Source organism: Strix uralensis, chromosome 3 (genome assembly GCF_047716275.1).
Source record: "Strix uralensis isolate ZFMK-TIS-50842 chromosome 3, bStrUra1, whole genome shotgun sequence".
Classification (NCBI taxonomy): domain Eukaryota; kingdom Metazoa; phylum Chordata; class Aves; order Strigiformes; family Strigidae; genus Strix; species Strix uralensis.
This window is the reverse complement of record NC_133974.1, coordinates 27,568,396-27,596,326: the sequence shown is the minus strand read 5'-3', so window position 1 is coordinate 27,596,326 and position 27,931 is coordinate 27,568,396. Positions and strand designations below refer to the sequence as shown.

General features: G+C 38.8%; 2 protein-coding genes across 3 annotated transcripts in view; one reads left to right on the top strand and one right to left on the bottom strand.

Annotated features, from left to right (window-relative positions):
* HMGCLL1 (3-hydroxy-3-methylglutaryl-CoA lyase like 1) overlaps positions 1-7,365 on the top strand; it is a 100,741-nt gene extending 93,376 nt beyond the window's left edge. For both annotated transcript variants that reach the window (XM_074861751.1, XM_074861750.1), the window contains one exon: positions 6,989-7,365. In XM_074861751.1, coding sequence (XP_074717852.1) covers positions 6,989-7,012 — 24 coding nt within the window. In that variant the 3' untranslated portion in view covers positions 7,013-7,365. The remainder of the gene's footprint in view (positions 1-6,988) is intronic.
* Positions 41-27,842, bottom strand: GFRAL (GDNF family receptor alpha like). Its single transcript, XM_074861747.1, has 10 exons — positions 27,821-27,842; positions 24,404-24,538; positions 17,854-18,012; positions 15,876-16,346; positions 15,110-15,166; positions 14,154-14,481; positions 11,850-12,109; positions 7,894-7,992; positions 1,526-1,607; positions 41-565 (listed from the first exon to the last, which is right to left on the bottom strand). Exons 1-10 carry the CDS (start codon positions 27,840-27,842, stop codon positions 478-480), a joined length of 1,701 nt encoding a protein of 566 aa, XP_074717848.1. The 3' UTR covers positions 41-477.
* Between the last annotated feature and the right edge of the window lie 89 nt (positions 27,843-27,931).

Below are 27,931 nucleotides of genomic sequence, written 5' to 3'. Positions count from 1 at the left end.
AGCCTACCTGTGACTGCCGCCTTACAAATATCGCATCAGGTACTTGGTACCTGGGAACGTAGTGTACAAAACTACCACATATGTACTTTTTAACAGCTCTCTAAAATTCTTCTGAGTGGATTTTTTTCCTTTCTGCCAGATGAGTTCAGATCAGAAGGGTTGGGTTTCAAAGATTTCCACTGCTAGGCAGATTCATGCTGATACAACATTTATACCGTTGTCATGTGCATCTAAAGATATAGGAAATGTGCAGCTCAGGACAGATCTGTGAACCTACGCAAATGAGAGAGAGTGCTGTTCTATTTTTTTAGCTTGTTAAAGGTTTAATATGTGTTAATAAATATAAAAATCTTTTTTATGCTCAACTACAAAATTCCATAATTTATAGTAGGTTTTCTAATATATATTTTATTATCGCATATGTACAACAGGCTGGCTTTCAAGAATAGCCTTAAAAAGCATAAGCAACAGAGTAGTTCATCTGTGGCTTTTATAATGGACCATAAAAGTTTCAGAAGAATGGTCTGGCGAGGGACTTCTTGACTCACGTTTTGTTCTGCAGGCTCTGAAAACAAAGAATGTGCATGTATTTAACAATAAACTATACAGCTTTTGGTTTGAACTCTGGCTTAATTGAAATCAGTGGCAAAATTCCCCTCTTTTTATGATGAACACTGTGGTATAAAATAATTCCCTTCATCGTTATTAATGTGCTGTTTTTTCTTCCATCCCCTGTATTCTTTAAATCTGAGTTTTATTTATATGCTGATATTCCTGTAACTGCAAACCTAAAGAGAAAGCCTCTGTTCCCATATATCCTTGACTTGCCTTTTGCATTTTTCTCCATGATTCCTCTTTGATCTGCCTCTGAATTTAATAATGAAATTTGACTCAATATCCCTCCCACTATATATAGCTCCTGCTACATCATGTTCTGTTACCTATCATCTGACAGCATAATTCTTGAAATCTGGCCATTTAATTTGGTCCAAGAAAATGTGTCATTTAAGAAAAGGCCATGTTCATTTGACTAAGTGAATGCACATTTCTGTTTTCTTACCAAGCATTGGTGTATGGGCAGTTTCTCATACTGCATGTGTGGGAATGTTTACAGAATCCTATCAGCAAAAATGGCGTTTGGCAAGATTATTAACTACAATAGCAGCATTCACGGTTCAGTTTCTAAATATGTTATAATGCTGAATATTCTCATTTCCTTTCTGCATTACCTCTGCCTGCTACAGGGCTAGGAAGGTAGAATTCAGATTTCACCTTCCCCTGCCATGGGACAGGAAATGAAACCTCCTGAAGTCTGGGATCTCTGCATGAATGGAGGGCATTGTAGATACGCGTCGTATTTCACTCTTTCTTGCTGACACCAGCAATGTCAGTTCTTTCCATCACTGGGGCATACTGTACTGTTTTAAAGACAATCGCAGTGCCAACCTCTTAACTAAGCCAAAGCATTTTATTTTCTGCTGTTCCAATTTCCTAAAACCAATGATTAATATGTCTATCAAATTACCTGATCTTTAGGAGAGTCAACAGGACTATTCCTAGGATGAGAACTACGCAGGAGGAATAGGCAATAATGTAGACTGTTTCACCTATAAGTAAAAAACAGAAAGCAGACCTGAAACATTTGCTTCTTCAGTAATAAGAATCAGATCTGAGATCTGAATTGGAATGCATATACATGCAAGCTAAATTAGCAATCAGTTCTGACATCAGTAATTAAAAGAAGTAAAAAGACCTAGATGGTATGCCAATGGTAGGAATAACTCTTCCTTCACCAAGTGGTGCAAAATCATTTCAGACTCCTTTTAGTAAATACCAGCTACAATAGCACTGCATATGTGTAGCACTACCTTTTACTCTATTCAACTCCAGGGGAACTGGAACAGCTTGTTACTCTGATTTGTGTTTTGGAGTATTTTCCCCATTGATTTTAAGGTGTTAAGTTTATTCTGTGTATCAGAGGAGACCTGGCTCTTACTTACTTGCTAGACATTTTTTCCTTTTTCACATATGACCATAATTGCAGTGTGCAGCAATACTTGATCTAGAATCAAATTATTGTAAATTGGGATCTAACACTGCTTCTGGGCTCTGTGCCCATGAAGTTTCTTATTTCTCTTAGGCTTCTCACCAAGAAGTCATTTAATTGGCTTATGTGCTAAATTCCAACTCTTGAAAAACTGGGAGTTGTTTCAACTTTTGTTTTCCAAATGAGAAGAAACTTAGTTTTCCTGGAGGAATTAATCCATCAGTTTTGATCAAATATTCTGAAGGAAAAGTTTCAGTTGAGAATGTAACATAAGCACTGAACCTGGGATGGAGATGTTAGATGACAAGAAGACTCAACTCCAGAGCCGCAAGTACAAAGCATGAGACCTTTCTCTTGCTTTCCTGTTGCACAGATTCTGTCATGTTTATACAATTAAGTAAGTTTTATTTATACAGAAACTCAAATGCAGAGTGGCAAAATATGGCCTTAGCTTCCCAAGGTGCTCCACCTTACGTAGTCAGTGAAATACTGAAGAAGAGATGGAGTCTCAGTTCCGTCACCAGGCCACTTACCTGGCTGTGAGAAGGCCATATTCATGTCTCTGAATCAGTTATCAGTTATTCTGTATTGTGAGTATTTGTGTGTTTGTGTATATGGACACACAGACCCTAAATGAGACATTTCTGTATACACTACATACATGCAATGAATGTAGTGTATAGTGTAATACAAACACAGGCGGTATGCGTACTGGAGCAGCTCCAGTAAGAGAGGATGAATATATATATTCTACCACAAGGCAAGCAGTGGGCAAGAGTTGAGCAGAGGGTTGCACCCGCATGGTTTATATTATCACTTTTTTTCAAAAAGCTATCAAAAAATCAAGTTTTCCAATAAAAGAAGAATGAAAGCAGTGATAGAACCGTCACAAGTTGCACAGAGAGAACATACCACTTAATGCAGCAAGCTACTGAAAAATATTTAAAATGGTGAATTTTTGAAGGAAGAAGGGCAAGGTCTTGGCGCAGGACTGCTAACATCATACACTAAATAATAAATCAGCAGTTGACCCTCCTCTCAAGTTGCAACATTTCTTTAAGATGATGAGTTTTAGGAAATAAATTTTAGTCTTTTTTGCAATTTCTGAATCTTAATTGTACACTCAGACATTTTTTAAAACTTTCTACAACTGCAGGAGCAGTTGTAGGGGCAAAAGTTTCCAAGTTTTTTGAAGTAAAAAGTGAGATTCACACATATTTAAGGCAAATGGATTTTTTTTTTTTAAGGACACGACTTGCCACAAGACTAGGAAAATTATTAGGACTGACAGTCATGGATGGTTAAGAACAGGCTCATACCATTTCACCAAAGCATTATATTTTTCTTCAAAAACTTGGGAGAAAAAAAGTTTTATTTTCATAAAACACTCTGAAATGATCAAATTAAATAAAAAAGTTCTATTTTTTGATCAAAAGCTTATAAAATGCTATGGTTCTGGTGAAGTGATTGCAGGTAAAAGATGTTGATTTTAACATTTTCAGTTCTATGGGGAACACAACAAAGATGTTAATGATGAGATCATGCTAGAAGCCATATATTTTCTCCTGCCTCTGAGAAGTAAGGGAATTTGAAAGGCTAGGAGAGGGCACAGTTTTGTGGCTGAACTGCTAATTCTTCATTTTATGTATTCTTTCTGGTTTAACTACTTGAATGTGCTTATTCATCTTCCCTTAAAAATATTGTTGGGTTGTGTGTTTTTCAATAGGCTCTCTGCTCTTCTTTAAAAATCCAAAGGAATATTTTATATAAATTTTCACTATTAATCTATATCCAATCCATTCTTGAAATGTGAAATAGTGCTAGAGAAGTTAAGAAATACAGATATGAAATTTTGGCTCTGTTCATCTCAAATCTCATCTGGGAAAACTACCAGAACCCACATTTAAATTCCTGTATGTCATAACAAGCTGTATTATCCCATTTTGATCTCTGTATACATAATATTGATCCTCTGAACATGAACTAAATAACAAGTTAAGGCTTAACAACCAGTGCCCTAAACAAACAATAAAAACACTGACTGAAATTAGACACGTTTGTAGTTATGGATCAGTAAACAACCTTAGCTCTCATCCTCTGTGCCCATTCACAGTTCACTGTAGAGCAGACAGATCAATTACAAGCATTAGAAATATGATTAGAAGTTAGAATATTTTCCTGTTCTTAGAGAAATGGTAAAAAATGTAGTGTACATAACATGCCTATGTCATTACTCTTCTAAGAAACCGCTGTCCCTATTTCAGTACTTCTTTTCAACTGACTGATGTACAGAAGGCAAACCTGATTTGGGCTCTCTGACTAGATGGGTACAAATACATTGCATGTACCATGGAGAACGAAAGGAACATGCAGTGTCTAAAGGTTTATAATAGGAGGTGGCTAAAGTACGAGATGTTTCCAGCTTGGTCCTGCAGACAGTGAGTCAACACAAATGGGGAGCAGTCATTTCTATTGCAAGGGAATTGCAATTTACATTACAAGGGATTGCAAGGCTGCGAGGCACTGGGAGGGCTGCTGTGTCCCATGGAGGTGGCCTGTAGTCACGAGAAGCTTGTGGACCCTCTCACCTCGGGACAGGTCTGTAGCAGGGCCACCGCGGCTGCTTGATGCATGTCTTGTCATTCCTAGGCTGGGCTGCAAACCTCAGGGACACAACGACTGTGGCTGCAGGTACCACTGAAGCACTATCTGGAGCTGTCTATACAGACACACGGACATTTCCAGTGATGATGTTCGGTAGAGGATAGCTGTGGGCTCAGCAGCTGGAACAATTAGTGGGATTACACTCTTGTGTAAATCCACCTGCTTATGTATATCTAGTGAAATGGCTGTGAATATTCATTGGACAGATTAATTCCGGTTGGTGCTCAGAGGTTTCTTGGCTACTTGTCACAGGCTTTCTTCTACATTTATAAAACAGTCAGATTGACAATGTTTCATACTTTACAAATTAAAGTTGCTGGAGCTGAACTAATCTCAGTTCCCACAGCACCTGGTATAATTATAGATAAACCCTGCTAATTACTGGCAAAACTCCTCAGTAGGAAATATGTGATAACTCTACAATTTAAGACAAATGAGATTAATGTCAACAGTTTTGGGTCAAGCCCAATTTTATTGTATCTCACAAGAACAGGATAAGAGTTCTGTATTTCTACCTTTCTCTTCTAGCCAAAAAATACTTTAGCTCCAAAGCTCTATGCTGATGAAAGTAAATGCTTATCTTCACACACAAATAATTTTTCAAATTAAAGTGTGGGAAGCAATCTTTTAAATTATGTGGATCTGTAAAATCATGGAGATAATTTGCATAAGATAAAGTCAAAACCAGGCTCAAAGTGCATAGCTAGGTAGGCAATAATAACTTTTTTCAAGTCTGGAGAATTTTTGTTTGCTTTATCACTTTTTGATGTTGTTTCCAAAATGACATAAAATTCTGGCCCCATCTAAGTTTACAGCAAAAGTCTCATTAACTTCTATATGGTTAGGACTCTGCCCACATCACATCTTGTTAACCGGGTTGTATCAGCTGACAGACGACTGGGTTGGCCTGTATGGGTATGTCAATGAGTGTAAATCCAGTCAAGATTTTTAAACAATCCTGTTATCACACCAAAAGCTGGAATACTATTCTTCCAGCTGAACAGGTTTATATTTATTTGCAAATATATATGAATATATGTACATATGTTTAGATTTATTATTTATTATGAAAGACTTCTTTTATTAAAACAATCTTACCCAATGGCATGATTTGCAATGCTATTGAATAGAATGGAGAAATCTTACTGTTTTTTGAACAGTAAGTGGGTTTTTTAAATTATAAAATGAAGAAACAATTGAAGAAATACTGAGTTTCTTCTGAGTATGTTCATCTGTAGACAGTCGTTAGTTTGGACTGGTGAAAGACATCCTTGTATCTTTCAATGACAACCTAAGTAAAGGATTCTTCTGAGATTTTGATGTAGGGACAATGGCAAATTCTATCTTCTGCTTTCCAAGCAGAAAATAGCCAAGAAGCAAATATCTTCAGATATCTTCACACACACAAAAGGCCGTATTTGACAACATAACTGTTTTGCCTCTGCGCCCTGGGATTCTTCTTGGGATTTGATTTCAGTAAAGATAAATATTTTGTAAAGACGATAACTCCCTTTGCAGCCTGAGTAATGCACATTTACTAGCATATGAATCTAGGATACTGGGTTAGATTTTTGGCAGTGGGATTTATGAAACAATTTGCAATATGGTTTTTATCATCAGGTAGATATCCTGAATCAGATTCTTTTCCTTGACCTGGCTCCCTATGAGACATTTATAGCTTAGAGAGTTCCCAGCTAGTGTACATGACAGCTCCAATAGAAGGAATATTTTATTGTATGGTTTAGGCTGGTCAGCATTCTTTTTATTTTTCTAAGGCTATCCAAAATTCTGTTAAGAGTTCAAGGACAGGTTTTTGGAAATTATGCAGACTTCAGTGGGAACAAAATTAACTGGGTGCAGGCTGCATTTTTGCAAACATTTATCTGAATCTCTGAGGGAAAGGTCTGTAGTTAGAACTAGTCACAGGGGTGAAATATCTCTCATTTTAAGTTTTCTCACTTAAAGTAGGATTTCTTGCATTATAACTTCCATTATTTAACCACTAGAGTCTTGTTCCAGTTAGAGATTCAGGCTCTGCCTGTAGTTGGCAAAGAGAAGCCAACACTTCCAGGATACAGGAAAGACAGTCTGAAAAGGTGGGATTAATCTTCCTCTGAGGGTCCCTGACTTTTTTTCTCTGGCTACTCAGAGCACTTAGATGACACGCATGATTCTTAGGTAAGTAATTTTAACGCTAAAATTACAACTGAACGCTTGATTATTCACATACAGGTCTTATCAATCCTATTCCCATTAATCTATTTTTATATTTTCCAGGTTGCCTACTTCAGCAATAGTTGAAGGATGGAGATGATAGAAACCCCTTCATTTTGTACTGCATGAAGAGCTTGAATTATCTTTTCACTGTTAAAAGTGTTCAGTAGGAAAAGTTCTGGGAACTAATTCATAGTAATGTCTGGAGTATTGCAATCTGCCCCATGCAAGGTAGAACAGGTCATTCTCATTAGAGTCGGTATTTGTGCATTAAGCTCTTTAGTGTTCTCACTCTGTAATTGGGTCATTCGAAAGGAAATATAAAACTAATATTATTTCAACCATGAGAAAATTTGTGTATTAATTGAATATCCTTTAACTTTATGTCACTTAATTGCTACTGTAAATGCATGGAAATAAAACCAGATGCAGCTCTTCAACCCATGGGATATCATGATCTGCAATTGCATGCCCTTCTGTTGCATGAGAAGGTAAAGTCTGATGGAGTGTAACCAGACCACTTACTGTGGCTTCCTAATTTTGTTGTTGTAACTGCTATGGCACAAAAAGTCAAGAGAGATAGGAGAGAAGTATCTGTGACACCAAAGATTATAATTTGTATTATACATTATGACTACTACTCTTTAATGACTGTACAGAGAGTCAGGCTCTGGTAAACTTAATAACTTAATTTTCCCCAATTATAATATAGTGATTGTGAGACACCTATTTCAAAACTACTTATCAGAGAAATTGGTTCAGTCTCATTATCTTTATTTTGTGGTTATATAAATTAAGCCAAACAGGTAGAGAGATTTTTCCACATTCTGTTGAATGGGGGAGCAACAGGTAGAGCACACTTGCCTGAACCCACCAAAGGGACCCAACCTTTAGTCTTTCCTATCATACACAAGGGAAATCTCAATAATACTTCTATTAAAATCATGGAGTGATTTGCTGAAACTCACCATTAATTGAAGAAGAATGGAGCTGTGCTCTGGAAAGCTTTTCTCCTGGTATTTTTGTATTTACCCAATGAAAACCTTTCTTCTTAATGGAAATTTGACCTGAATATTGGAAAGATAATATCCATTCAAAATATTACTTAAAAATAATAACATAAGTGAATATTACTGTTTGGTGTTTTGATAAGAGTCACAGAATTTATAAAGGCAGCTATTTAAAAATATTGTTTACTGATATTCAATGAACAAAGTGAATGAAAATTCTTCCTTTGACATCTCAGTTATACGTCCCCTGATGTTTGTCTTACAGGGGATGAGTGTATTTTAAAGATACTCTCTGCCTCAAAACAGCTTAAATTCTCTTTTCACAGAAACAATTTTAGAAATAGGCCCACCAAAAGGCCCACCTGACCAACATGGAAGTGATGAGAAATAGGTAGCAGTTTGAAATAATTTCCAAAAGGCAAAGCTTATTCTCCAAATGAGCTGCTAGACCTCAGCTCTTTCAGAAAGGCCTGTCCTCTTTGTGGGCATATCATTAATGTATCTGAAAATGTATATCTTCTGTTGAAATTTCAAATAGAAGATCTACCTAAGTAGAACAGTTTACAAAACAAGAGGCTAAACCGTGCAAGAATATGCACGGTCACTCACATGAACTGTAAGATGAGAAATTTTTATTCCCTAGAGGAATGAAAACAATATGACAAGACTCAAGTTTGCAGCCTGGAATGTCATCTAAATAGCAATGGACTAAATCTCCTTGTAACGTAGTGTTTCTGTGAAATCCAAAAGTACAACCCAGAGTTAAAATATTTTGGAAACTTAAGCTTTTATTTTCTGTCACTGGCATACTTGCTCATTCCTGTTGTGACACTGATCCTACCATGCTGCGCTTCTGTCTCATATAGCAGTCACAGAGGGAACTCACAGTTCTTGCCTTTTGCTGAGTCCACAGCAAGCTTTAATCCTGTAAGTGCAGCCCCAAGAGAAAACATTTGTAACAAGGCAGTGCCATACAAGAGTAGGAAGGTGCGATGGTGTAGACACCACTTGCAGATCTGTTCACACCAGTTCTAGAGGCAAAGATTCCTTTTTCTAGCCCTGGGTATCTGCCTGTTCAGAAAGACTTCAGTCTTAACAGTCATCACCACTGTAACAGTGAAAGTTATCCGAAGTTCACACTCAGGCCAGATGAATATGTTAGAAGGGGTTGGATGAGGTCTGCAACAGAGCACTAACTCCACATCTCTGAACTGCCATGAAGATGATGGCATTTAGCACAGCACCTTACAATCAAACTCATAATCATCTCTCTCTTCAGTTTAGCTGCATTACAATTAGACATCTAGAAAAAACAAAAGCAAGATTCACAAGACTGCAAATGTTCTGTAGAGTAGGTGCCAATCCTTTACTCAGCTGAAGGCCATGGATCCCCAAACTGTTCTTGTTTAACAACAGGAATTCGTTTCACCACAGGAGCAAGCAAGCTTCTGTTCTTCAATCCCAATTAGGTTAGGGAAGTTTCCATCACAAAAACCATTTTATCCTGAGACTGCTTCAGGGAATGGCAAAAGCTGATGAGCATTATTTAATTATTATGACATGAGCGTCATCTTTGTGCTTTATAGGTAAAGAATAACTAACACAAAGATGTGATCACTCATTTGGACCATTATATGCAGCCATAAAGCAAGCAAACAAATAATGCTCATCAGCAAAACATCACCAGTGCTGTCTCAAATCTAACAGTGTTATGGTATCACTTTTCCAGGGGAGTTGGCAAATGATTTTTAAACTTTTCTCAGAGTCTGAATTTTAGTAGTGATTAACTAAGCTTAAGGGCAGTGTTTCAGCAACTTGATTTTAATTTCTGAGTAGACCTGAGTAACAAGAAAAAAATTACACTTTTATCAGTGGCAACATTTTGGCTGCTAAAACTAATTAGCTAATTCATTCAATGAAATGCATACATGCAATTAAAACATGTTTTTAGAAGACAGTCCATCAGATGGAACAATGAAATAGTCATTGCTTTTCATTGAAATCTTTAAATAGTCACCTCTCCCAAGCTAGGTTGTGAATATATATAATTATGTATAGAAGACGACTAGCATAGTGTATATGCACTAGCAAGTAGTGTATCCTGAGAGGATTTATGTAGCAAAATAGCTGGTGTGATAGAGTAGAGATTTGAGAAGAGGGTACTTTGGTCTTTAATCTGGTCCATGGACCAGATGTCTGGATATAGCTGGAGTGATGCAGAGGCAGCAGATGAACATTCAGGTTCGGTTAGGCTGCAGGAGTCCAGGAACCACCCTGTGATGTGACCCACAGCACAATAAATGGGGAAAAACAGGGGATTTGCTTTGAAGACACACTCCAGATCCAGACTAAAACATTAATATTTGCTCCCATATTGCCATTCATTGCACTAACAATTCTCTCTTAAACAAAGACTTTGCAAGGACTATGCTTTACTGGTTCTGAGAAAGTACATATATTTCATCTGAGCTAATCCCACTGTTTTTACTGAAGGCTAAATCCTGAAGCCTCCATTCACAGCAGCTTTTCTTTAAAAGGTCCCATTTAAATCACTCAAATTATTTGCTGTGGAGTGAAATCTGTTGCAGAATGCATGTAAGCTATATTAATATTTAGACTCCAAGAAGAAAAGAAAGAAAAAACAACATAATGTATCATATTACATAATGTATCATTACAGCATTGTTTAGCATCTTTGTTGGCAACATGGACAGTGGGATTGAGTGCACCCTCAGCAAGTTTGTCGATGACACCAAGCTGTGTGGTGCTGTTGACACTCTGGATGCCATCCAGAGGTCAAGTGCAAGGTCCTGCGCATGGGTCAGGACAATCCCAAGGACAAATACAAGCTGGGTGATGAGTGGATTGAGAGCAGCCCTACAGAGAAGGACTTGGGGGTGTTGGTTGATGAAGCTCAATGTGACCCAACAATGTGCTCTTGCAGCCCAGAAAGCCAACCATATCCTGGGCTGCATCAAGAGAAGTGTGGCCAGCAGGTCGAGGGAGGTGATTCTCCCCCTCTACTCCACTCTCATGAGACCCCACCTGGAGTACTGTGTCCAGCTCTGGGGCCCCCAGCATAAGAAGGACATGGACCTGTTGGAGCAGATCCAGAGGAGGCCTCTGAAGATAATCAGGGGAGCTGGAGCACCTCCCCTATGAGGACAGGCTGAGAGAGTTGGGGTTTTCAGCCTGGAGAAAGGCTGAAGAGAGGCTCCGGGGAGACATTATAGCGGCCTTCCAGTACTTAAAGGGGGCCTACAGGAAAGATGGGGAGGGACTCTATATCAGGGAGTGTAGTGATAGGATGAGGGGTAGCGGTTTTAAACTGAAAGAAGGTAGATTTAGATTAGATATAAGGAAGAAATTCTTCAACATGAGGGTGGTGAGGCACTGGAACGGATTGCCCAGAGACGTGGTGGATGCCCCCTCCCTGGCAGTGTTCAAGGCCAGGTTGGACGGGGCTTTGAGCAACCTGGTCTAGTGGAAGGTGTCCCTGCCCATGGCAGGGGGGTTGGAACTAGATGATCTTTAAGGTCCCTTCTAATCCAAACCATTCTTTGATTCTATGATATTATTTGTAAAAATACTGTACCAAAGTACAACATTAAGGCAATGACAGGAAGGCTTCGGGAATTTTCTAATCTGCATAATGTTATATATCCCAGAAATTATTCTTTTGTTGTTATTCCAGCAAATTCATGTAATGCGACATGTAGTTGATCTTATTGATTTACTACTAATATAAAATATTTCCCCAAACCAGAGAAACATTTTGAATTTGATTAAAAAAATCAAAGATACAAATCTTGCTGAAATCAGTGGTAGCAAAGATATAGTAAAGATTTGGTGTAAGTCAGCATTTGAATACTCTATAAAACTAATTATTCTTTAAAGTACTATGTGTTACTCACGTAACTCACTGAAGCAGGATTTACTGTGAAGTATGTGATGGAAGAGCTTGCACAAAGATTGCTCAGCAGGTGGTAAATTCTGACACGTACACTCCACGCGCAGCATTGTGCCCCAGTTGCTAATGTAGGCTGCTTTGCAATCAGCGTTTGCAGAACAGGGCATGTCACCCTTGATTAAGGTTTCAAGACAAGCTCCATCATCGTAGCATTTTTTTGTCACATGTCTCCAACACTTGGACCGAAAAGTTGTGTATTTTTTCCTGGTGGAAAAAAGAAAGAAATATACAATGACAGTTTCAAAACTTTGTGATTTTACAAAAAGACATTTAAGGATCAGAATGAAAAGAGAGTGTATTTCCCAGGTACCACTTAAGCCTTAGAAATCACAATATTCTGTGACAGCTGTCCTAAATTCTACTCTGATTTGCACCTAATTGGTTTGAGTGAAATCTGCAAAATTGTAATTTGAGGAAAAACTTGGTTTTACCAAAAAAGTTTTTGAGAAAAAGCAACTCCACTTCTAATCAGCAACTGCAGAGATTTTCCCAGGGTCTAGCAGAAATCAGTATGAATACCAAGTCTCAAATCCTCAGAGAAGAAATGTGGATAGAGGAATTAGACCAGTCATCACAATGAAACCAAAACAGGAGGTGTTCTAGTGGATCAGTTTGTTGGCCAGTGTGAAGGAAGAATGAATATTCAATTTATTCTACATAAAATAATCTACATCCAATGCCAACACCTCCTCCCCCCGAATGCTAATGAAATGCAAAATGTCCAAGGCTCAGGAAAAATTAGAAGTAACTCAGTTGACCGTAAAGATTAATTGAAAGTGAAGGTATGTTACAGAAGAATTAACTTGTTTCCTGGCTCAATAACCTCAAATTATTTCAGTTTATTTGCTCTTAAGATAGAATAAAATAGGCCTTTAATACACTATGTATGACAATAGAAAACATCTATTAAAATTTAACTAAGAAATCTGTAGATATTAATTAGAAACCAATTTACCACTTACATTAAATGTTAGGGGATGGTAAAAGTAAACTGTTGTATATTGTGTATTAATATATTAAAACATTATTTCCTTACTCATAAAATTAGGCTATTAAGTTACTGCTGATACTTGATATTGTGTAGCTGTAACAAGCAAGTCACATGGAAAAACATGGACTGTTACAATACCAACTAGGACATTATTGTAAATCTTCTCGTTACACAAGCAAAGGTTTCAAAGCAGATGCCACCTCTGTGCTAATGGAATTATTTTTATTCACCTCCTGATTTATAGATATGGATGGCTAGCCATAATTCACAGACTAATTTTGCTAATTATATCCACTTATTGTCAGTGCCAGGAAACATTAATGTTCCCAAAATAATGGGTAATTCAGCAAGTCTCCATTATGATATTACATGTGTACACATGCACATGCACAGACAAACATTTGTAGACCAATTCTTCTTGACATAAAAAGGGGCAATTCCCACCGACGTCAATCTGAATAGCCTGCACGGAACTGAAAGCATCTCTTGGCCTTCTGGTTTGTTGAAGGTTAATTTGAGCACAGCTTTCAGGTAAAATTCAGGTGTAATCCATAAGGGAACTTGTGATACACTGAAAACCAAAGTGAGCCAGTTGACCATGCACAAATGGTGGCAAATAAGTAGAAATATGAATATGGGCTAATCCTGTTGCGTATTTCCTAAAATAAACTCAAATCTGAAAACTGTGTTATTCTTGATGAGTTTGGTGGTCTGTGCATGTTTTAGGGCTTTTTTTTTTTTTTTCCAAATATCAGTATGCCTGAGATGAAAAGAATAAGACGAGAGTTTTCTGAACGGGTGGTTGTATAGCCTTTGGGTACAAAGGGTCAGACTCTGAGGCGGAAGAGGTAATTACTTTAACCAAACAAACTTCATCTGATCTGCTGCACAATTTGTGCAAACTGCTAGAGGGCAAAAGTGCAGACTGGCAGGTGTTATCTGAAGAAAGTGGTAATGAAAATACTCAGTGGCATAGTTTGTCCAGTAGAAATAGCATTAAGAGTCATGAAAGAGGCATAAGCAAAGCCCACACTAGATTCCAGACCTTGTTGAGAGTTAACCTTTTCAGTTTATTTGTGGAATTACTTGTGGAATTACCACAGTTGATGCAGACATCTGTGAAGATGTCAAACAAAAGTGATAATATATAGTAGATACAGTGCAGAAGAAAAGTTTGCTAGAGATGAGATATATGGCATATATATAAAAATCCTTATTCACAGGCACATTAGTAGGCAAAATCTTTCTTCTACTTACCTGCACAATTCATTCTCTTCACACATGTGGATTACATTCAGACATGATGGGGGTGGAACTGCAGTAACTGCACAGGGCTTGCCGTGGAGAAGTTCTTTGGCTCTGTGGCAGGATTCATCAGGCTGGATACAATCACAAAATGTCATCATTTGGGCAACTTCAAAAGGCATGTTTTGATAGAAGAACCTTATGGCTGCTTGACATTCTTCCATGTTGCATTTCTTATTTACGGAGCAAACCTTAAGGTACAGGGACAACTGTTTGTTACATACTTCATCTTCAACACACTCCTTGTTCACATCCAAACAGGTTCTGTTCGCTGTGTATGCTAAAAAGAATAACAGTTTTTAAAATGAAATCACAAGAAAATGTTTCTCAAGTGATGATTGGTAGTCATTCTGCCTGCAACAGTCCCATTAAAAAGAAGTTTGACTCCCCAACACTCTGGTCCAGCTCTGCAAGTTTCTGCCCCTGCCAGATAAATAAGGAGAAGAAAGTGAAAAATGTCAACATGGAAGTTTCTTCTGGTATGTGACAGTTTCTGGAAGCTAGTGGCTAGTGGATACCTGAAACTGCTGAAATCACCAGCATGCAGTCTTATGCTAGGCTACGTAATAAGTAATGGAGCAGAGAGTATAAATGGCATTTCTGTGATTCTAAAGCCAGTTTAGGTTTTTGTAGCCTATGCTATAAACCTTCCAAAAAGGTCTAGATATTTCTGACCCTAAAATGTTTATGGGATAAGATTTGCCTTTGTAAATTTAACAGGATCGGGATTGTTACCTGCTATTTTTGGATTCTTATCTACCCGATAGCTTAACTGAAAATATGTTGGATCTATTGACTCGTCAGTAATTTGAATGGAAGGTATTCATTTAATCTTGAGATACATTGTACCCTATCTGCAAACAGAGCTAAAACCAGTTATTAGAATTCATAAGTAAATTCAGAGTTACCTTGTTTGGAGAGGGCAGATAAGCTCCATTGTAATTTTGTTTCTGTACTAATATTATCTAGGAAAAAAAAAAAAGATATGGATACAGGCATAAGTGATAAATCATGTCTTAGCTTAGTTTTTAAAGTATTGGCTGTGTTGCTGGCATAGTGCCAGTAGTAAAAATAAACAAGAATAAAACAAATTAGCTTGACAAAATAGTACCTGTCAGCTTGTTAACAAACTCCAAAATCACTGTTACATATATTCATAAGTTTTGGGGTGAAAGCAGAGTTTATCAATGGCTGCTGATAACATTCTCTACGTAATTACAGATCCTGTGAGCTCAAGAAGAGTTTTTAGAGCTGCTCAGTGCAGTATAAAGTCAGATTTCTTGTGAATAAAGGCCAGAGGCCTTAATGTGTTCGTCAGTGCACCCAGTTTTCAAGCTCAACGAACTATTTGCCATGATCTGAAGTCAAGGCAGGCAGACAATTCTTGCTATTAGAAAATTATTGTTATTGGTCTTATATTGTTTCTAGTTTTAGTGTGATACTTAAAAGGACTGATTTGGATCAGGTTGTATCAAATTAACACATTGAAGGACAATAGTATTTGCACTTAGGCTACAATTGTGCTATCACATTATTCATTTGCATCTAAATAAGCCTCTTAAAACTATCCTGTTTCCACTGTTAAACTGCAGATGATTAAGAAAACTTTTTTTCCAGACTTGTGCACACTGCTGTTATGTATGAAAGCAATCAGACTGCTGGAATACCACTAACCTGTATCAGTGTCCTGATTTTTCTCATCATCAACATCATCTTGATCGTCATCATCATCACCATCGTCATCATCATCACCATCGTCATCATCATAATTTTCACTAGCTGCTGAAACTTGGCTCTCTTGAGAGTATTGTAAACAAGGGTTGTTAAATATTCCCTTCCATATTTTAACGCATCTCATCTGAAGTGGCTCTGAGCACTTGCACTCTCCCAGCACTGTTTTCATCAGTTCTTTCCAGGCTGATAAACACTCCTGGTTGACCATCGGGAGCCTGCATTTTGCTCCATCCACCTTGCATGCTCGCTGGAAGCTCTTATATGCTAAAAAGCAGTAAGGGTCCTCTTGACAGCGTTGTTTTGAAACACTGCAGTCGTTCTCTAATTCTTCTGGGTGTCTTTGGTCTTTGGGGTTTCTGCGCTGCCTAAAACTCAGTCGAGTATCTGCTCTTGAGGCTGTTTCCAAATATTCTGTACAAACAGAATATACAGGTACAAACAGAGATATACATCAAATGGAAGATGGAGCGTCATCACTGGTCAGCTCAAAACAAACTCAGAAAAAGGATAATTGTCTTAATGCAATAAAATGAATGAAACAGCCATAGTTTAATTCTGAGCTGTATGTAAATACATAATAATTTCAGTCTTGCATGCTTACCTCATGCTTACCATGTGCTGGTAGCTGTATAATACAGTCTACTTTAACAATTCAGCTGCAAACAGTAATACGAGAAACCCTCACTAAAATTACTGCATAAAGGAATTAATCTCACATCATTTTAACCACAATTTGGACATATAATAGATTATCATCTTAATTCAATGCATAATTTGTTAAGAGAGTATAGCAGTTCCAGAAGACAGTTTATGTATTACCTAAAATAGTAATTTAAGTTAGACAGGGAGAATTAATCCTTAAAGAATCTATCAACACCATAAGCTATCATCTGTAGGTAAAACCAATACTCCATCCGAACTTTTTGCTATACTGGTGAGAAATGTAATCTCAATCAGCAAAAAATATAAAATTACTTCATTTTGCTAGAAGCAAAAGCAACTGTTCCAATGACATCAACATCAAGTTTTAGATACCCACTCTTCTTGTTTGGGGCAAGGAGTAACAGGTCAGGATATTATTTCATCTGTAATAAAGCCATATATTCTACTATTATATGGTGTACACTGATTGATGCCAACAGGGAGTGATGGATCAATGCCAATACTTTGGGGCTCACTTTCCAGACTCTCATTCACTGGCTGATTTTACCTTTCTTATGTCAGCTTTGCTAATCATTACTCCAGGAGACACTGGATCAGAAACTGCAAGCATTTAATGTACCGAGTAATTCTCAATTACAGAAATAGGTGTTTTGAAGGGAAAACAGTTCTCAGAATAATAAAAAATAAATTTAAAGGAGCTGGGCCCATCGATTACAATGGATTTTTAAAAAGGATGCACTTTATATATTCAGTACAGCTTTATGAAGGCAGTAACAGCGTTTCCCACCTCCAGTAGCCTCTCCTAGATGTAGTGAAGATGTTGCTGTAAAACAGTGTGATACAACTGCAGAGCTGTACATCCCCATTCACCCACACTCCCATTCACAAGGTGGCTGGATGTTGCTCTCTGTACGTAACATAGATCCAGTGGCACTCAAGCCTCCTTGTGCAACAAGTAGCCCTCAACACACATCTTATTTTCACTCTTGCTTTTCACTGGATTGACCAAGAGCTTTAAAAAACATTTGAGTTTCTCACATGCCTTCTATTTTTTTTTTCATTTTATTTTAAAGCACATATGGCATTGTTTTCAATTTCACACACATATTGGTGTCATAGAAAAGACAAAACTACATTTTTGGAGGAATTACCAGATTTGAGAAATATGCAAAGAAACTTGAATCCAGTTAAATCAAGGGTTATGAAATTTATATTTCTTTTTGTTCTTCATAATGAAATCTTTACGGTTGATTACCTTTATCAATACTGCAGTGTTTCCCAAGCAAAGTTGTGATGCTACAGAAATCGTCTGTGGTGCAGACACAGTTTTTAAATTCTGGGTATTCATCAGCCAGGACCTGGATGATTCTATTACATCCAATAGTGTCTTCTGCCTTGCATCTATTACCTAGTACTTACCATTAAAATTATAATGTTGTTAATGTTTATGAACGCTTAAGGGATATGGTTACATAAAACAATTCAATTAAAGCACAAAAATAATATGTTTTGCCAAGAGAAGATGGTTTGAACTTAGTTTTGTTTGAAAACCTGTCATAATTTATAAATATTAAATAATAGTCAGAGAGATATAATAAAGTTGTGGGTATGATACTACCTTTTTTATTCAATCTGACCCATTGCCAGAACGTCTGTTTCTGTTCTCATTTCCAAAGTACATAAAACCTTAAACTCGTATCTTTTATTCTAGGTAGATGAGGTACAGAGACCAAACTAAAAATGTGCACAGGAGTTGAGGGGCACATCCTGAACAGAGGCAGTGAGACACTCATCTTGGTCCTGTGTAGAAATGAGGTGCCTGGTACAGGGACAGGAATTCACAGTGTGGGGTAAGGTACTGCCACGTACCAGAGTAAGAGAGGGGATGTAGGAGGGCAGGTGCAGTCTGTGATAATGGTGATGCTAACCCCATCCTGAGGGATGTCAGCTCTGGTTTAGATCCCTCACTCATGTGAGGATGGCATAAGCTTACACATTCCTGGCCATTTGGATGTGCCCTCAGACTGCTACCCTATTAGAACAACTTCACTGCCTAAGTTTGGCAATGACAACAAATTTAAAGTAGTCCAAGAATATTCTGATTTTTATTTTTTTATGTAAAAATAAGGGAGAAGTTAACATAAAAAAATTATACAGAAGCCTGAGTTTGCTAGTCCAGTTTCAAGCCCGTTGCTTGCATGTGCACTTGGACTCAATGACAAAGACACACAGGCTGTCAGGTTATATTTTCCTTGTATGCATAATAAAAATAAAGTACTATTTTCTGGTACAAAGTACTATTTTCTGGTACAAATCACTCAACCCTCTATGGACTACAAAGTTTTAAGAGTATTTCATTGCTTGTTACTGCTTAAGAAAGTTACAAGTTACTTAAGAAAATTACATAAGAAGCAGTTTAATACCATTTAAGAAAATTTTATTTTGTGAAAACCATAGTCTATCTTGTCAAAACAGTTATGCAGGTGTCCAAACCTGCACATTTCCTCTCTTTGCCTCATAGATATTAAGTATCTCACAATATGTAAGATAAGAAGCATGTGGCTCACAAGATCCAGCTGGTCACGGGGCAGCACGAGGATCGGTTTTAATCTATTGAGCACATATGCTATTGTCTCTGCCCTGTCAATGGTGATGTCTGGCTTCCTGCCTTGCTGCTTCCCTGGTGACTAGCGTGGAGCAGCAGAGACCATGCGCTCTGATAAAACTGCAAAGCTAGCAGCCACGTGTCATGGCCGCCACAGACAAGCTTTAATGTGATTAGTTTTAATGACATTTATATGTTGTTGACACAAATAGCAACGGAAGGCAGTGTAAGCAAAGACCTGCAAGAGGATATAGTGCATTTTGCCTGTACCTGAAGGAATGAGTACTAGCTGTTTCAGAGTGCACATCCCCATCCTTCCACCCCAAAATCCTTTTTCAAACAGTGTCTGCATTGCCCTTTCTCCAGTTGCTGTTGCTGACTAAGGAGGGTTTGGGGATGTATTAAAATGTGCACTGCTACAGGGGGATGTTGCAATCTGGCAAGAGCTACAGCTACCAGCCTTTGCTCCCACTTCACCTCTTGTCGGAGCAAAGGAGGATGTCATGGTGCCCGGGCTTGGCTATATCTCTCCAACCCCATCTCCAACTTGCCTTCTGCATTTTTAGAAGTAGAGAATGATCTTGACCCTTAGCCCTCACATTTCTTTCTTTTTCTAGTAGCCAAGGAGCTCAGGAGATCTAAATAGGAGTTACTGAAGGTCATAGACATAGGACACTCCCTGACCATGGGAAGTATGTGGTGACATGGGAACTATGGAGGCCCATGGAAGTGGGCAGGTGGATGTTCCACTCTATTTTATCAAGTGAGTAAGGGATAATAAAGGTCTTTCAGGAGACAATTTCAGGAGGAGAAACTCCAGGGATAGAAAAAGAGCAACAAAGATCAGGAGACGCTTGTGTAAAAATTAGCTAATTTACAAAATTTATGACTGCCTTCTTCAAGGTCCTGAGGACACTTCAAGGGTGGAGGTAGTAGAAACAGGAGAATAAGAAACACAAATCCCGCTATATTTTATGCAGCACCCCAGCCTCACTCAGCTCATCTATCTTCATGTCACTAACAAGTTGTGGTTAGGAGTCAGGTATAGGGGCTATGTTCAGAGTGGCCCGGTGCACTGTGAGCACACTGCACTGAATCACAGCAGCTGACAACCAGGGGATGAGACATAGGTTGTGGGGTTATGAACATACAAAGGGCATAGACAGAATCAGGAAACACATCAGATTTATGGAGTTCACTTGCCTGGCCTCTTGAAAGCTGTATAGAAATAACCTATTATCAGTATTGGTCTGTTTGTACACTGTGTTGATTCAGCTGTGGTGAACAGCAGAAAATATTCTTTTGCTGGTTTTCAATTATTGTTGCTTTATCACTGATTAGTTCTAGGTAATATACTTTAGCTTATACATATGCTTCCAGGGCATTTTCAAAAAGTGCTCTCTGACCTAATGCTTGGCAGCCATTATTCATAATTTGGTTTATTTATATGTAATTAATTTATGTACACGGGACCACAGATAGGAGACAGAATAGAAGCTGACACTTCCAGGGTGATAATCTCTGTTCTTGCACAGTCAGCTCTTCAGTCATTTCAGTGGGAATCGGATCTGAAAACTGTAGAGAAGAGTACTGGGTTTTCCCCTTTAGCACTGGTAAGACCCCATCTGGAGTGCTGTGTCCAGTGCTGTGCTTCTGAGGACAAGAGGGACATGGGCATACTGGAGTGGGTCCTGCAAAGTGCCACAAATGTGACTAATGGACTGAAGCATCTGTCTTATGAGCAGAAGCTGAGAGCTGGGATTCCTCAGCCTGGAGGAGAGAAGGCTCAGGGGTGTACTGATACACATATCTGTATGTATAAATACCTGATGGGAGGGGGTTGAATAAAGCAGGGACAGACTCTCCAGTGGTGTCCAGTGACAGGACAAGAGGTACAAACTGAAGTACAAGAAATTCCATTTAAAGGTCGGAAAAAACTTTTTTACTATGAGGGTCATCTAACAGTGGAAGAGGTTGCCCAGAGGGGTTTTGGTGTCTCCATCATTGGAGATGTTAAAAATCCAACTGGACACAGTCCTGGAAGACAGCCTGCAGTTGACCCTGCCTGAGCAGGGGGTTGGACTAGACCTCTAGAGATCCCTTCCAACCTCAGTGATCCTGTTTCTCTAAGAAAAATAAACTTACTTCCAAATCTAATTCAAAATGTGATTCCTTAATATTTGAGCAATCTGAGATTTTTCTTTTTTTGAACCCAGATGTTCCCAGTTCTGAAAAATTAAGAAAATGTATACTCATGGTTAAATCAGAGCTCATATTTTTTTTTTTTTAAAAAAATCAGTGAACTAAAAGAAAAAAACAGCAAAATCCAAACCTTAAAATCTTCATTTTCTGGTGATGAAATATTTCTGACATTGTCAGTGTGAAAACTTTTGATTCCATCAAAATTAACTATTTTGGTCTTTTCCATACTGAAAAAGATTCATAGACATTTTCACCCCCTTTTTTTTTTCAATGTACCTTCACATGGAAAAGGAAGTGAAAGAAGGATTGGACTCAGAGGACTATAAACTGAGACTCTGAAAATGCTGCTGTAGTAGTAGGGGAGTAGTGATGGACAGTTTGACAGACGAAGGAGCAACTTAGGCAGTCACCTGAAGAGTGCCCCCAGACCTGCTCTGAAGAACAAAAGATGGAGGTCCTGATATTGCATACATTTAACTTGGAGATTACAACCTGACGGACTGAGTTATTGAACCCATACCACAGAGTAGGAGTATAATTATCATTTGCAGTTAGGTTTTTCATAAAGAAACTAGCAAAAGGAATATTTGCCCCGTTGCCTGTTGCCTTCAACTAACATGCTCGTTCTCAGCCTTTTCCATTCATACAACTTATCCATGAAGATTTTAGTCTTGCGCATGGAGAGTACTTTTGACAGATAGTATAATGTTATTCTTACTAATAATGCTGCTGGTAGATTTCTGTCACTGTTTCTGTTGGCTCTCTGAGAGGTACCATCAGCTGACAGCAGATTTACACCCTCTGGGGTCATGGCACCTAATAACCACATTTAGAATAATTTGTCCTAGACCAAACGCAATATCTGAGTGCCCTGCAATGTTGGAGAGTCCTTGCCAAAGGCTATTATCCTAAAGAAATATATAGATGCAAAAACCAAACAAGCAATCACAAGAAGAGTTTATTTGCAGCAGATTTGTCTGACTCAGTTACAAATACTGTTACTATCAGTGAATAAGCACATAGTGAATGAGTGAATAAGTGAGGCAAATTGCATATTATGGGACAATGCAACAAATCCAAAGGGGAGACCACAGAAGTCATCATGCTGGCCCACTTCATCTGGTTGCAGGATATGATGAAGAATAGGCTACAGTACAAATACTGATCTTTATATTAAGTAGTCTTGGTGCTAAGGTGAATGATGTGAGAGAAGCAAATTCAACTTCTGATTTGGGAAAGAGGTTTGGTTCTAGAGGGCTCATCTTTAGGTCACTGTCTTGAGCCTGAAAGTACTGCATATTCCAATACTTTTTTCAAACCACAGCCATATCTTTTGAAACTGTTCCACTTCACATAAAATATTTAAAAACTCAATAGAACATGAGCTGAAACCCAGTTCCTTTGGGGACTGTTGTAACCATTAGGTTATCATGTATTTTTCATTTACTCTGTCTGTTCTTAAAAGTATTCAGCCATTCTATGCAAAGCAGATATCTATCTGGAACAGGACACACAAAGAAGGACCCCTCAGAGAATTTTCTGCTCTAATTATTTTGAATACTGCCTTGTGACTTGGGACACTTGTGCTCAAATCTCTGCAACAAATCAGACAGAGGCATTCAGGTAGCTCACACTGAAGGTGAATGTTCTAGCAATGGGCTACTGAGGATGAAGTCAAGCTGCATCTTCTGCTACCTGGCTTCCCACATGGACCAAATGTTAGACTGGATCCTGACGTCAAGACAGACAGAGGGACCTTCACTTTATCAACGCTGTTGCAGCTGCAGCTCAGAATAGATTATGGCATCAGGACATGGCTGATTTTGTTCAAATAATGTCAATATAAGGAGAAGGGAGGTTTCCATGGAGATATAGATACCTCTGATTCCCAGTAACAGAGAACCTCCCTTATGTAATTAAGTTGCTAGAAATGGCAGTTATGTACCTAAATGCCCTTTGCTGCATTTATGAACAGGACCAAGGCATGGGCTAGGCTAATGGCAAGTGACTGTGTGTATACTGCTGCATGGCACCCAGTCTGGACTGAACCAGTTAGACTGTGAAGATAGTGTGGGCCTAGAGTCACTCCCAAAAGACAGTTTTGTGGCAACAGCATGGGGGTAAGACAGTTTAGTTGTATGGATACATGTTGCCTCATAACAGTTGAACTCAGGGCCAGAAAATAGTCACTAGCCTATTTGTTAGTAATGATGTAGCCTTGGTAGATCAAAGCCCTTGACATTTATCAGTCAACAAAGGCATCATTACTAGCTTGGTCTAATGATGCTACCATTCTTCTCCCTTCCATATTCACAGCATCTGGCAAGTAAATACTCAACATTTAACAGCAAGGTCTTGGAGGGTTTTAAAGAAAGAGAGAGAATGGTGACTGGTACCCAAGATTTGTGCAAGAAGACAGTATGCTTTCAGAGAAGGAACATTTTCATCTGAACGACAACAGAGATTAGGATGAGTTTCAGGTCAAATTTATAGAATCAGAATGGTTTGGGTTGGAAGGGACCTTAAAGATCATCTAGTTCCAACTCCCCTGCCATGGGCAGGGACACCTTCCACCAGATCAGGTTGCTCAAAGCCTCATCCAACCTGGCCTTGAACACTGCCAGGGAGGGGGCAGATCAACTCTTCTAAATTATAGAAAGCAAAGTTGGAACTTTTTTCCAGTTGCATGTTGTCTTTGTCTAACAGGATCCCACAAGAGCATAACTTCTGCTGAATTCAGACTTGCATTGGTTCAGACTCTGATTTTGTTTTTTAGTCCAGAAATTTCATTTATCGCCTTATTGAAGAGACAGTCTGACTGTTACTGAAAATAATAGTGGCCAGTGTCAAGGATTTCAGAAGTTGACTGTTTTCTGCCATCATTTTCTCTTTGAAATCTCACTGACTTCATTCAGTTACCACAGCAATATTATGATAAACTATGAATATGCAACTATTAGCAGTTCAAAATAAAACTGTGTACACCATAAAGAATTACCTGAAATATTGCAGACATCTTCAACAACCTTCCAGACACTGTCACATCCATTTGCAGCATTTATACATTGCTCCCTCAAGTGCAGACAGTCAGCAGTCTGAGCAGTAGATATACTTGTGAAGTACATGAACAATACTGTAAAACCAGAATATTATGACTATTTAATACAATAGACATTGTACTGACCCTTTTAATTTACACTTAGATAATAACAATATAATTTACTGTAGCTTATCTATAGATTCAAATTTTCTACCAAGTTAATTTTTAACAGAATAAAACTTTTCCTCAGCTTCACAACTGGAAAATTAAATTTAAATTTTAAATTTTCAAAGTTGCAGTGTGGCATATTTTGTATTGGTTTTACCCCACTATTGTAATGTCAACCACAGCTATATATGACATCAGTCCATAGATATGTAGAAATGGCTGCAGTTCTGAGATTCATAATAAAGTATAGAAAGGAAGATGATATAAAATTCAGAGGAAACAGCGTTTTATATGGACTGCAATTTCATCAAGCTAGAGACTACACAGGAATTCCTATGAAAAGACCATGTGGAAGAGATTTCACAGCTATACAACTGTTAGATAATAAATGAGATTTTATTTCATAATACAGTACTCTTCACCCTCTTTGCTTTTGCTTCACAGATGCATCATTTCTTGAAAACAACCCACACATTTATGTCTTTATCTGCTTCCCTGAGTGCACTGAACCAAAAGGCCATGTTAATTGCATAAAAAAGTTCTGAAACTGAAGACTGATACAGAGGTTTCAAGGTAAAGAATTTTAAATCAGCACCACCTCTGGCTTATCAGTAGAGAATTAAATTGCCTTGCTAAGAAGAGACAAATCAGTTTGGGTCTAGCTCTTTCATCAACATTTCTGTGATAACACAACCTCTTATTTGCAACCATGTGTCTTAATTTTCTATAAAATTAAGTTTCAGACACTGATTTCAGGCCTTATCAAACTAGATGCTGAACACCTAATGTGCGTGTTTTCCTTAGGTATTGAAGGACCCAGCATCTCCCAGACCAAGTCTCCTTTTTTTTTTTCTTACGTTCAGGTAAGTTCATATGGAATTTTGGGCTTTTCCAGCACTAATTCCTTAAACATCATCTGCAAGAGGCATGAAATATTCCCTCAGGACTTGTCCAGACCCTATCCAGAGAAATTAAATGTTTCTAATTACACATCTAGGAAATAAGAAATTGAATATCAAATATCGCTCTTAATAATCTTAAAGAGCCACTGCTGTTTAGAGGTGATGCCATCCCTTCTGGAAATGATGATGTTTACCTGTGATATAGTAGTGCTGCTGTAGGGAACACTTTCTGGATGCATGTTGATAAAGATGAAGCAACATTTAATACTTTATAACTGACAGGTGTAATAGCATCTAGTGTGCCTATGAGACACAGAAGAGGCCACATGCTTACTGTAGCTGCTGCTAATCCTTCCCCAGTTGTGCATATTCCTGCCAGTTCTCAGATCTATAAAGGGTTGGTTGTGATTTCAGTGATTTCCAGCCTGAAAAACTCTTTTAGGCTGCGTCTGTTGCTCAACCTGGAAGACTGATCGATAGAAACGGCTCCTGCCACTTGACATTGAGCAATGTGCAGCTGGCACATCCACAGCAACAATTTTGGCTCATTATGACAATATTTTAGTCCTGGGACTGTCTCCAAAAGTTCTTTCTAATTGTGAAATTACTATTTATTCAGATGACAGAGAAAAAAAGTTGCCAAATACCTTACAGTGAAAATGACTGTATATATAAGACAACACAAAATTACAAACTCAGAAACTTTTTAAGAAAGGGTATTTTGCTGGATGACCATTTACCTATTTTGTAGGTACTAACACAATGGAAGATTTATGCATCTGATTAGGATCCGCAGCACAAAGACTCAGTGATGTCTCCCTCCTGTTAAGACAGCTTTTCAGAACCAGTGGCTGAAAATGAATAGTCAAAGTAGGACTGATTGAGCAGACAATTAGCAGCTCCTGTTCCTTTGCTAAGATTATTTCAGAGTGTGTTTATTTTGAACCCACCTGGAAACTGTGCTCACAAAAAGGAGGAGATGCTTTTGCAAAATAAAGAGCCGAGTGGCATAATCTATGATTGAAGCTAACTCAGTCTAAAGGGCTTCTCCAGATCTAATGACATATTATGGATGGGTCTTCTGTTTCCTCAGCAGTACACAGGGAACATACTGTGGCAAGCCTACATGAAACAAACCGGCCTATATGATTTTAGAATCCAGTGCACTGTATCTTATACAACTGTCTAAATTAACAGTTATTACTTTAGTAATTCACTTTAGTTATTTACTCTAGTGTGTGGAGTACTCAGCGACTGTTTTCTACTTAGAAGAGTTCAGGGCATCTAAGAGTTAGTTTGTAGCTAAAACTTTTAGAGGGATCCATTTTGATATGAAGGTACGTAAATTCAGATTTCTACAGGTGTCTGTAGTTTTGTACAGGGGTCTATTGATTCACTGCGTAGGTGTAAAATTCCCTATTCTGAAGAATTTGGTGTCTAAAGTGAAAAGGGGCAAAAGAAGGACATTTTAGCACCTTCATTTTGAAGACTGGGAACTGAGGAATGGAGGAATTATAGTGTCTCTTCCAAGACTGCAGAATTATTACCTGACAGATAATAATGAATAATGGGAAACCAAGCTGTGGTTTCTATCCAACTGCAAGAGCAAGATAGCTAGCTCTGAAGGAGAAAGGCAAACTATAGTTGAATATAGTTTGAATCTAGTTGAAAAGTGATAAAAGACAACTTTATTCTAACAAAACCTGGGGCAGAACTACCTATGGAATGTTTTTGACAGTGGAATATGAGCTCAGAGTAGTGGGATGTTAAAGAGATCAGCATGTATGCAGTATGTAGAGGGGGGAAAGGAAAATAAAATAAATAAAGTTATACTTGTCTCAATGCATTCTCTTCTGTACCGACTTTCTTGACTTTCCCTTTTTCTCCATTCAGACCCAAAGGGAAATGTCAGTAGCCCCCTGTGCAGCACTGCCGGCACTAAACGCTTTCCACGTAGCAAACAAGTGGCTGTTTACCTAGACGAGGCATCCCATTTGTGAGTCTCCTCGCCGGTCCAACTTCTTCCCAGCGCCGGCCCTGCCGCCCGGCCTTACCTGCCGCCGAGGACCCGCTGCCCGGCGCCGCGCTGCAGCCGCCCGCCCGGCCGCAGGGCCTGCCCCTCGCACGCCGGTGCGAAGCCCCGCCAGGTGCCTGCTCGCCCCCTCCTGGAGGCTCCCCAGGAGAAGGAGGAGGGGATGGAGCCGCCAGGGCGACCCGCGGAGAGGAGAGGCCAGGAGGCGCGGGGCGAAGCGCGTGTCCCGGCGAGGCTGGGGGCTGCCTCCCGCCCACCTCCCGCGGCACTTACCGAGGCGGAGGAGCGCGGCCATGGCCGGCCGCGGGCGGCTGCAGCTCCGCGACGAGAGGGTCGCGCCGGCGGCAGGTGCCGGTGCGGCGCCGCCCCTTCAGCACCGGCTGC

Coding starts and splice junctions, on each gene's coding strand:
- GFRAL (XM_074861747.1), bottom strand. CDS start 27,842: ATGGCCGCGCTCCTCCGCCTCG. Junction 14,482..15,109: donor ATCTGCCCTCTCCAAACAAG/GTAACTCTGAAT, acceptor TATTCTTTTTAG/CATACACAGCGAACAGAACC. Junction 7,993..11,849: donor ATCCTGCTTCAGTGAGTTAC/GTGAGTAACACA, acceptor TCCAATATTCAG/GTCAAATTTCCATTAAGAAG.